Source organism: Oncorhynchus kisutch, linkage group LG17 (assembly GCF_002021735.2).
Source record: "Oncorhynchus kisutch isolate 150728-3 linkage group LG17, Okis_V2, whole genome shotgun sequence".
NCBI classification, from domain to species: Eukaryota; Metazoa; Chordata; class Actinopteri; order Salmoniformes; family Salmonidae; genus Oncorhynchus; species Oncorhynchus kisutch.
Window position 1 is genome coordinate 86,355,362 of NC_034190.2, and position 10,000 is coordinate 86,365,361.

Consider the following 10,000-nt stretch of genomic DNA (forward strand, 5'->3'; position numbering starts at 1 on the left):
TCCCTCTCTCTCCTCCTCTCCCTCCATATCTCTGTCCCTCTCTCCCCTTCTCTCCCTCCGTATCTCTCTCCCTCTCTCTCCTCCTCTCCCTCCGTATCTCTCTCCCTCTCTCTCCTCCTCTCCCTCCGTATCTCTCTCCCTCCCCTCTCTCTCCTCCTCTCCCTCTGTATCTCTCTCCCTCCCTCTCTCTCCTCCTCTCCCTCTGTATCTCTCTCCCTCTCTCTCCTCCTCTCCCTCCATATCTCTCTCCCTCCCTCTCTCTCTCTCCCCTCCTCTCCCTCCATATCTCTCTCCCTCTCTCTCCTCCTCTCCCTCCATATCTCTGTCCCTCTCTCCTCCTCTCCCTCCATATCTCTGTCCCTCTCTCTCCTCCTCTCCCTCCATATCTCTGTCCCTCTCGCCTCCTCTCCCTCCATATCTCTGTCCCTCTCTCTCCTCCTCTCCCTCCATATCTCTGTCCCTCTCGCCTCCTCTCCCTCCATATCTCTGTCCCCTCTCTCTCTCTCCTCCTCTCCCTCCGTATCTCTGTCCCCTCTCTCCTCCTCTCCCCTCCATATCTCTGTCCCTCTCTCTCCTCCTCTCCCTCCATATCTCTGTCCCTCTCTCTCCTCCTCTCCCTCCGTATCTCTGTCCTCTCTCTCCTCCTCTCCCTCCATATCTCTGTCCCTCTCTCTCCTCCTCTCCCTCCATATCTCTGTCCCTCTCTCTCCTCCTCTCCCTCCATATCTCTGTCCCTCTCTCCTCCTCTCCCTCCATATCTCTCTCCCTCTCTCTCCTCCTCTCCCTCCATATCTCTCTCCCTCTCTCTCTCCTCCTCTCCTCCGTATCTCTCTCCCTCCCTCTCTCTCCTCCTCTCCCTCCGTATCTCTGTCCCTCTCTCCTCCTCTCCCTCCATATCTCTCTCCCTCTCTCTCCTCCTCTCCCTCCATATCTCTGTCCCTCTCTCTCCTCCTCTCCCTCCATATCTCTGTCCCTCTCTCCTCCTCTCCCTCCATATCTCTCTCCCTCCTCTCCCTCCATATCTCTGTCCCTCTCTCTCCTCCTCTCCCTCCGTATCTCTGTCCCTCTCTCTCCTCCTCTCCCTCCGTATCTCTGTCCCTCTCTCTCCTCCTCTCCCTCCATATCTCTGTCCCTCTCTCTCCTCCTCTCCCTCCATAATCTCTGTCCTCTCTCTGCCTCCTCTTCCCTCCATATCTCTCTCCCTCTCTCTCCTCCTCTCCCTCCCATATCTCTGTCCCTCTCTCTCCTCCTCTCCCTCCATATCTCTGTCCCTCTCTCTCCTCCTCTCCCTCCATATCTCTGTCCCTCTCTCTCCTCCTCTCCCTCCATATCTGTCCCTCTCTCTCTCCTCTCCCTCCATATCTCTTCCCTCTCTCCTCCTCTCCCTTCGTATCTCTTTTCCCTCCTCTCCCTCCATATCTCTCTCCCTCTCTCTCCTCCTCGTCCCTCTGTATCTCTCTCCCTCTCTCTCCTCCTCTCCCTCCGTATCTCTCTCCCTCTCTCTCTCCCCTCCTCTCCCGTCCGTATCTCTGTCCCTCTCTCTCCTCCTCTCCCTCTGTATCTCTCTCCCTCCTCTCCCTCCGTATCTCTGTCCCTCTCTCTCCTCCTCTCCCTCTGTATCTCTCTCCCCTCCTCTCCCTCCGTATCTCTCTCCCTCTCTCTCTCCCTCCTCTCCCTCCGTATCTCTGTCCCTCTCTCCCCTTCTCTCCCTCCGTATCTCTCTCTCCCTCTCTCTCTCTCCTCCTCTCCCCTCCGTATCTCTGTCCCTCTCTCTCCTCCTCTCCCTCCGTATCTCTGTCCCTCTCTCTCCTCCTCTCCCTCCATATCTCTGTCCCTCTCTCTCCTTCTCTCCCTCCATATCTCTGTCCCTCTCTCTCCTCCTCTCCCTCCATATCTCTGTCCCTCTCTCCTCCTCTCCCTCCGTATCTCTTTTCCCCTCCTCTCCCTCCATATCTCTCTCCCTCTCTCTCTCCCCTCCTCTCCCTCCGTATCTCTGTCCCTCTCTCCCCTTCTCTCCCTCCGTATCTCTCTCCCTCCCTCTCTCTCCTCCTCTCCCTCTGTATCTCTCTCCCTCTCTCTCCTCATCTCCCTCTGTATCTCTCTCCCTCTCTCCCCTCCTCTCCCTCCGTATCTCTCTCCCCTCCTCTCCCTCCGTATCTCTGTCCCTCTCTCCCCTTCTCTCCCTCCGTATCTCTCTCCCCTCCTCTCCCTCCGTATCTCTCTCCCTCTCTCTCTCCTCTGTATCTCTCTCCCTCCGTATCTCTCCCTCTCTCTCTCCCTTCTCTCCCTCCGTATCTCTCTCCCTCTCTCTCTCCCCTCCTCTCCCTCCGTATCTCTCTCCCTCTCTCTCTCCCCTCCTCTCCCTCCGTATCTCTCTCCCTCTCTCTCTCCCCTCCTCTCCCTCTGTATCTCTCTCCCTCTCTCTCTCTCCTCCTCTCCCTCCGTATCTCTCCCTCTCTCTCTCTCCTCCTCTCCCTCTGTATCTCTGTCCCTCTCTCTCCTCCTCTCCCTCCGTATCTCTCTCTGTATCTCTCTCCCTCTCTCTCTCCCTCCGTATCTCTCTCTGTATCTCTCTCCCTCTCTCTCTCCCTCTGTATCTCTCTCCCTCCGTATCTCTCTCTCTCTCTCCTCCTCCTCTCCCTCCGTATCTCTCCCTCTCTCTCTCCCCTTCTCTCCCTCCGTATCTCTCTCCCTCTCTCTCTCCCCTCCTCTCCCTCCGTATCTCTGTCCCTCTCTCCCCTTCTCTCCCTCCGTATCTCTGTCCCTCTCTCCCCTTCTCTCCCTCCGTATCTCTCTCCCTCTCTCTCTCCCCTCCTCTCCCTCCGTATCTCTCTCCCTCTCTCTCTCACCTCCTCTCCCTCCGTATCTCTCTCCCTCTCTCTCTCCTCCTCTCCCTCCATATCTCTCTCCCTCTCTCTCCTCCTCTCCCTCTGTATCTCTCTCCTCCTCTCCCTCCGTATCTCTCTCCCTCTCTCTCTCTCCTCCTCTCCCTCCATATCTCTCTCCCTCTCTCTCTCCTCCTCTCCCTCTGTATCTCTCTCCTCCTCTCCCTCCGTATCTCTCTCCCTCTCTCTCTCTCCTCCTCTCCCTCCATATCTCTCTCCCTCTCTCCCCTCCTCTCCCTCCGTATCTCTGTCCCTCTCTCTCCTCCTCTCCCTCCGTATCTCTCTCCCTCTCTCTCTCCCCTCCTCTCCTCCGTATCTCTGTCCCTCTCTCTCCTCCTCTCCCTCTGTATCTCTCTCCCCTCCTCTCCCTCTGTATCTCTCTCCCCTCCTCTCCCTCCGTATCTCTCTCCCTCCGTATCTCTCTCCCCTCCTCTCCCTCCGTATCTCTGTCCTTCTCTCCCTCCGTATCTCTCTCCCTCTCTCTCTCCCCTTCTCTCCCTCCGTATCTCTCTCCCTCTCTCTCTCCCCTCCTCTCCCTCCGTATCTCTGTCCCTCTCTCCCCTTCTCTCCCTCCGTATCTCTCTCCCTCTCTCTCTCCCCTCCTCTCCCTCCGTATCTCTCTCCCTCTCTCTCTCTCCTCCTCTCCCTCCATATCTCTCTCCCTCTCTCCCCTCCTCTCCCTCCGTATCTCTCTCCCTCTCTCTCTCTCCTCCTCTCCCTCCATATCTCTCTCCCTCTATCCCCTCCTCTCCCTACGTATCTCTCTCTCCTCCTCTCCCTCTGTATCTCTCTCCTCCTCTCCCTCTGTATCTCTCTCCTCCTCTCCCTCTGTATCTCTCTCCTCCTCTCCCTCCGTATCTCTCTCCCTCTCTCTCTCTCTCCTCCTCTCCCTCCATATCTCTCTCCCTCTCTCCCCTCCTCTCCCTCCGTATCTCTCTCCCTCTCTCTCTCTCCTCCTCTCCCTCCATATCTCTCTCCCTCTCTCCCCTCCTCTCCCTCCGTATCTCTGTCCCTCTCTCCCCTCCTCTCCCTCCGTATCTCTGTCCCTCTCTCTCCTAATCTCCCTCCGTATCTCTCTCCCTCTCTCTCTCCCTCCGTATCTCTCTCTCTCTCTCTCCTCCTCTCCCTCCGTATCTCTGTCCCTCTCTCTCCTCCTCTCCCTCCGTATCTCTGTCCCTCTCTCTCCTCCTCTCCCTCCGTATCTCTGTCCCTCTCTCTCTGTATCTCTGTCCCTCTCCCCTTCTCTCCCTCTGTATCTCTCTCCCTCTCTCTCTCCCCTTCTCTCCCTCCGTATCTCTCTCCCTCTCTCTCCCCTCCCTCTCTCCCTCTCTCTCTCCCCTCCTCTCCCTCTCTCTCTCCCCTCCTCTCCCTCTCTCTCTCCCCTCTCTTTCACCCTCTCCCCTCCCTCTCTCTAGGTGGTGATGGGGAAGCTGAACGTAGACCTGGGTACAGTGCAGTATGATACAGAAGGCCTCTCACCTGTCCCTCTGGCTGCCCAGGTGGGTCTGGCTGCAGGGGCTGCTGTGGTGGTCCTAGTGGTGCTGGTCATCATCCTCATGTACAGGTCAGTCACAGGCACACTAACACACACACACACTAACACACACACACACTAACATACACTAACACACTAACACACACACACACACACACACACTAACACACACACACACACACACTAACACACACCCTAACACACACACACACACTAACACACACCCTAACACACACACACACACACACACACACTAACACACACACACTAACACACACACACACTAACACACACACACACTAACACACACACACTAACACACACACACACTAACACACCCACACTAACACACACTCACTCACACACTCTAACACTCACTCACTCATCTGTATACATTAATTCATGTTTGATTTGATTGATTGGTTGATTGAGTAACTAATTGATTGATAGTAGATGATTGATTACCTGATTGATAGTAGTTGCAGTGAATCCCAGGTGAGGTACTGTGTGTGTCTGTGTGCAGGAGGAAGAGCAAACAGGCTCTGAGAGACTACAAGAAGGTTCTGGTTCAGCTGGAGACTCTGGAGATCAATGTGGGAGACCAGTGCAGGAAGGAGTTCACAGGTAAATGCTCCTATCAGCCTGTTTCGTTCAATAGAGACTTCGTCTGAAATGGTACCCTATGCCCTATATAGTGCCCTACTTTTGGCAAGGGCCAATGGAACTCTGTTCAACATGAGTGCTTTACATAGGGGATAGTTCTTTAGGGGATAGTGCTTTACATAGGGGATAGTTCTTTACATAGGGGATAGTTCTTTACATAGGGGATAGTTCTTTACATAGGGGATAGTTCTTTAGGGGATAGTGCTTTACATAGGGGATAGTTCTTTAGGGGATAGTTCTTTAGGGGATAGTTCTTTAGGGGATAGTTCTTTAGGGGATAGTTCTTTAGGGGATAGTTCTTTACATAGGGGATAGTTCTTTACATAGGGGATAGTTCTTTAGGGGATAGTTCTTTACATAGGTGATAGTTCTTTACATAGGGGATAGTTCTTTAGGGGATAGTTCTTTACATAGGGGATAGTTCTTTAGGGGATAGTTCTTTACATAGGGGATAGTTATTTAGGGGATAGTTCTTTACATAGGGGATAGTTCTTTACATAGGGGATAGTTCTTTAGGGGATAGTTCTTTACATAGGGGATAGTTCTTTAGGGGATAGTTCTTTACATAGGGGATAGTTCTTTACATAGGGGATAGTTCTTTACATAGGGGATAGTTCTTTAGGGGATAGTTCTTTAGGGGATAGTTCTTTACATAGGGGATAGTTCTTTACATAGGGGATAGTTCTTTAGGGGATAGTTCTTTACATAGGGGATAGTTCTTTACATAGGGGATAGTTTCTTTAGGGGATAGTTCTTTACATAGGGGATAGTTCTTTAGGGGATAGTTCTTTACATAGGAGATAGTTCTTTAGGGGATAGTTCTTTACATAGAGGATAGTTTTTTTAGGGATAGTTCTTTACATAGGGGATAGTTCTTTACATAGGGGATAGTTCTTTACATAGGGGATAGTTCTTTACATAGGGGATAGTTCTTTACATAGGGGATAGTTCTTTACATAGGGGATAGTTCTTTAGGGGATAGTTCTTTACATAAGGGATAGTCCTTTACATAGGGGATAGTTCTTTACATGGGATAGTTCTTTACATAGGGGATAGTTCTTTACATAGGGGATAGTTCTTTAGGGGATAGTTCTTTACATAGGGGATAGTTCTTTACATAGGGGATAGTTCTTTACATAGGGGATAGTTCTTTACATAGGGGATAGTTCTTTACATAGGGGATAGTTCTTTACATAGGGGATAGTTTCTTTACAATAGTTCTTTACATAGGGGATAGTTCTTTAGGGGATAGTTCTTTACATAGGGGATAGTTCTTTACATAGGGGATAGTTCTTTACATAGGGGATAGTTCTTTACATAGGGGATAGTTCTTTACATAGGGGATAGTTCTTTACATAGGGGATAGTTCTTTACATAGGGGATAGTTCTTTACATAGGGGATAGTTCTTTACATAGGGGATAGTTCTTTACATAGGGGATAGTTTCTTTACATAGGGGATAGTTCTTTACATAGGGGATAGTTCTTTAGGGGATAGTTCTTTACATAGGGGATAGTTCTTTACATAGGGGATAGTTCTTTACATAGGGGATAGTTCTTTACATAGGGGATAGTTCTTTACATAGGGGATAGTTTCTTTAGGGGATAGTTCTTTACATAGGGGATAGTTATTTAGGGGATAGTTCTTTACATAGGGGATAGTTCTTTACATAGGGGATAGTTCTTTAAGGGATAGTTCTTTACATAGGGGATAGTTCTTTACATAGGGGATAGTTTCTTTACATAGGGGATAGTTCTTTAGGGGATAGTTCTTTAGGGGATAGTTCTTTAGGGGATAGTTCTTTACATAGGGGATAGTTCTTTAGGGGATAGTTCTTTACATAGGGGATAGTTATTTAGGGGATAGTTCTTTACATAGGGGATAGTTCTTTACATAGGGGATAGTTCTTTACATAGGGGATAGTTCTTTAGGGGATAGTTCTTTACATAGGGGATAGTTCTTTAGGGGATAGTTCTTTAGGGAATAGGTTGCCATTTTGGACGCATTGACACAGCTCCTGAGCCTTAATAAAGACAGGATCCATTTATCCTCCTCCTGTCCCCTCCTCTACAATCCTCTCTTCCACTTCTCTCCTCCTCTTCTCCCCTCCTCTTCTCACCCCTTCTCTTCTCCCCTCCCCTCCTCTTCCCCTCCTCCCCTCCTCTTCCCTCCCTCTCACCTCCTCTCCCCTCTCCACCTCTTCTCTCCTCCTCTCCTCTCCACTCCTCCTCTCCTCTCCTCCTCTCTACTCCTCTCCTCTCTACTTCTCTACTCCTCTCCACTCCTCTCCTCCTCTCCTCCTCTCCTCTCCACTCCTCCTCTCCTCCTCTCTACTCCTCTCCTCCTCTCCTCTCCACTCCTCCCCCCCAGATCTGATGACAGAGATGATGGATCTGAGTAGTGATGTGGGTGGACCAGGTATTCCTCTCCTGGACTATAAGACGTATGCAGAGCGCGTGTTCTTCCCCGGCCAGAGGGGGGCGCCCCTGAGTCAGAACCTGGACCTGCCAGAGTCCCGCAGACGGACGGTGGAACAGGGCCTGGGACAACTCAACAACCTCCTCAACAACAGACTTTTCCTTATCAGGGTGAGTAAATGGTTGGACATAGATGGACAGATGAACAGACGGACAGATGGATGTGCAGGTAGACAGACAGATGGAAGTGCAGGCAGATGGACAGACGGACAGATTGACAGATGGAAGTGCAGGCAGACGGACAGACGGACAGATTGACAGATGGAAGTGCTGGCAGACGGACAGTGTCGGTTTGTCCAGACAAATCTGGTGGGAAGTGAGCTGGCAACCATTGGTTTGCTGGTATCAAATTCTAGATGCCGGCCCCTGCCATTGCGACCTTGAGTAAGGTACTTAACTACCTTGAACAAAGGGCCATAATATGGCTACCAACTGTTCCTTGGGCATCGTAATATGGCTACCAACTGTTCCAGGGGCATCGTAATATGGCTACCAACTGTTCCAGGGGCATCGTAATATGGCTACCAACTGTACCAGGGGCATCGTAATATGGCTACCTCTCCAGGGGCATCGTAATATGGCTACCAACTGTTCCAGGGGCATCGTAATATGGCTACCAACTGTTCCAGGGGCATCGTAATATGGCTACCAACTGTACCAGGGGCATCGTAATATGGCTACCAACTGTACCAGGGGCATTGTAATATGGCTACCTCTCCAGGGGCATCGTAATATGGCTACCAACTGTACCAGGGGCATCGTAATATGGCTACCAACTGTACCAGGGGCATCGTAATATGGCTACCAACTGTACCAGGGGCATCGTAATATGGCTACCAACTGTACCAGGGGCATCGTAATATGGCTTTCAACTGTACCAGGGGCATCGTAATATGGCTACCAACTGTACCAGGGGCATCGTAATATGGCTACCAACTGTACCAGGGGCATCGTAATATGGCTACCAACTGTACCAGGGGCATCGTAATATGGCTACCAACTGTACCAGGGGCATCGTAATATGGCTACCAACTGTACCAGGGGCATCGTAATATGGCTACCAACTGTTCCAGGGGCATCGTAATATGGCTACCTCTCCAGGGGCATCGTAATATGGCTACCAACTGTTCCAGGGGCATCATAATATGGCTACCAACTGTACCAGGGGCATCGTAATATGGCTACCAACTGTACCAGGGGCATCGTAATATGGCTACCAACTGTTCCAGGGGCATCGTAATATGGCTACCAACTGTTCCAGGGGCATCGTAATATGGCTACCTCTCCAGGGGCATCGTAATATGGCTACCAACTGTTCCAGGGGCATCGTAATATGGCTACTAACTGTACCAGGGGCATCGTAATATGGCTACCAACTGTACCAGGGGCATCGTAATATGGCTACCAACTGTTCCAGGGGCATCGTAATATGGCTACCTCTCCAGGGGCATCGTAATATGGCTACCAACTGTACCGGGGGCAGCGTAATATGGCTACCAACTGTACCAGGGGCATCGTAATATGGCTACCTCTCCAGGGGCATCGTAATATGGCTACCAACTGTACCAGGGGCATCGTAATATGGCTACCAACTGTACCAGGGGCATCGTAATATGGCTACCAACTGTGCCAGGGGCATCGTAATATGGCTACCTCTCCAGGGGCAGCGTAATATGGGGCTACCTCTCCAGGGGCATCGTAATATGGCTACCTCTCCAGGGGCATCGTAATATGGCTACCAACTGTTGCAGGGGCATCGTAATATGGCTACCAACTGTTCCAGGGGCATCGTAATATGGCTACCAACTGTACCAGGGGCATCGTAATATGGCTACCAACTGTACCAGGGGCATCGTAATATGGCTACCAACTGTACCAGGGGCATCGTAATATGGCTACCTCTCCAGGGGCATCGTAATATGGCTACCAACTGTTCCAGGGGCATCGTGATATGGCTACCAACTGTTCCAGGGGCATCGTAATATGGCTACCAACTGTTCCAGGGGCATCGTAATATGGCTACCTCTCCAGGGGCATCGTAATATGGCTACCTCTCCAGGGGCATCGTAATATGGCTACCAACTGTTCCAGGGGCATCATAATATGGCTACCTCTCCAGGGGTATTGCAATATGGCTACCTCTCCAGGGGCATTGTAATATGGCTACCAACTGTTCCAGGGGCATCGTAATATGGCTACTAACTGTTCCAGGGGCATCGTAATATGGCTACCTCTCCAGGGTCATCGTAATATGGCTACCAACTGTTCCAGGGGCATCGTAATATGGCTACCAACTGTTCCAGGGGCATCGTAATATGGCTACCAACTGTACCAGGGGCATCGTAATATGGCTACCTCTCCAGGGGCATCGTAATATGGCTACCAACTGTACCAGGGGCATCGTAATATGGCTACCTCTCCAGGGGCATCGTAATATGGCTACCAACTGTACCAGGGGCATCGTAATATGGCTACCTCTCC

The 10,000-nt window shown here is 51.0% G+C and overlaps 1 protein-coding gene across 1 annotated transcript in view; it reads left to right on the forward strand.

The window, feature by feature from the left end:
- plxnb3 (plexin B3) overlaps nt 1-10,000 on the forward strand; it is a 204,966-nt gene that overhangs the window by 150,618 nt on the left and 44,348 nt on the right. The window contains exons 21-23 of the mRNA XM_031793361.1: nt 4,301-4,449; nt 4,904-5,004; nt 7,413-7,630. Of these exons, the coding sequence (XP_031649221.1) occupies nt 4,301-4,449; nt 4,904-5,004; nt 7,413-7,630 (468 nt within the window). The remainder of the gene's footprint in view (nt 1-4,300; nt 4,450-4,903; nt 5,005-7,412; nt 7,631-10,000) is intronic.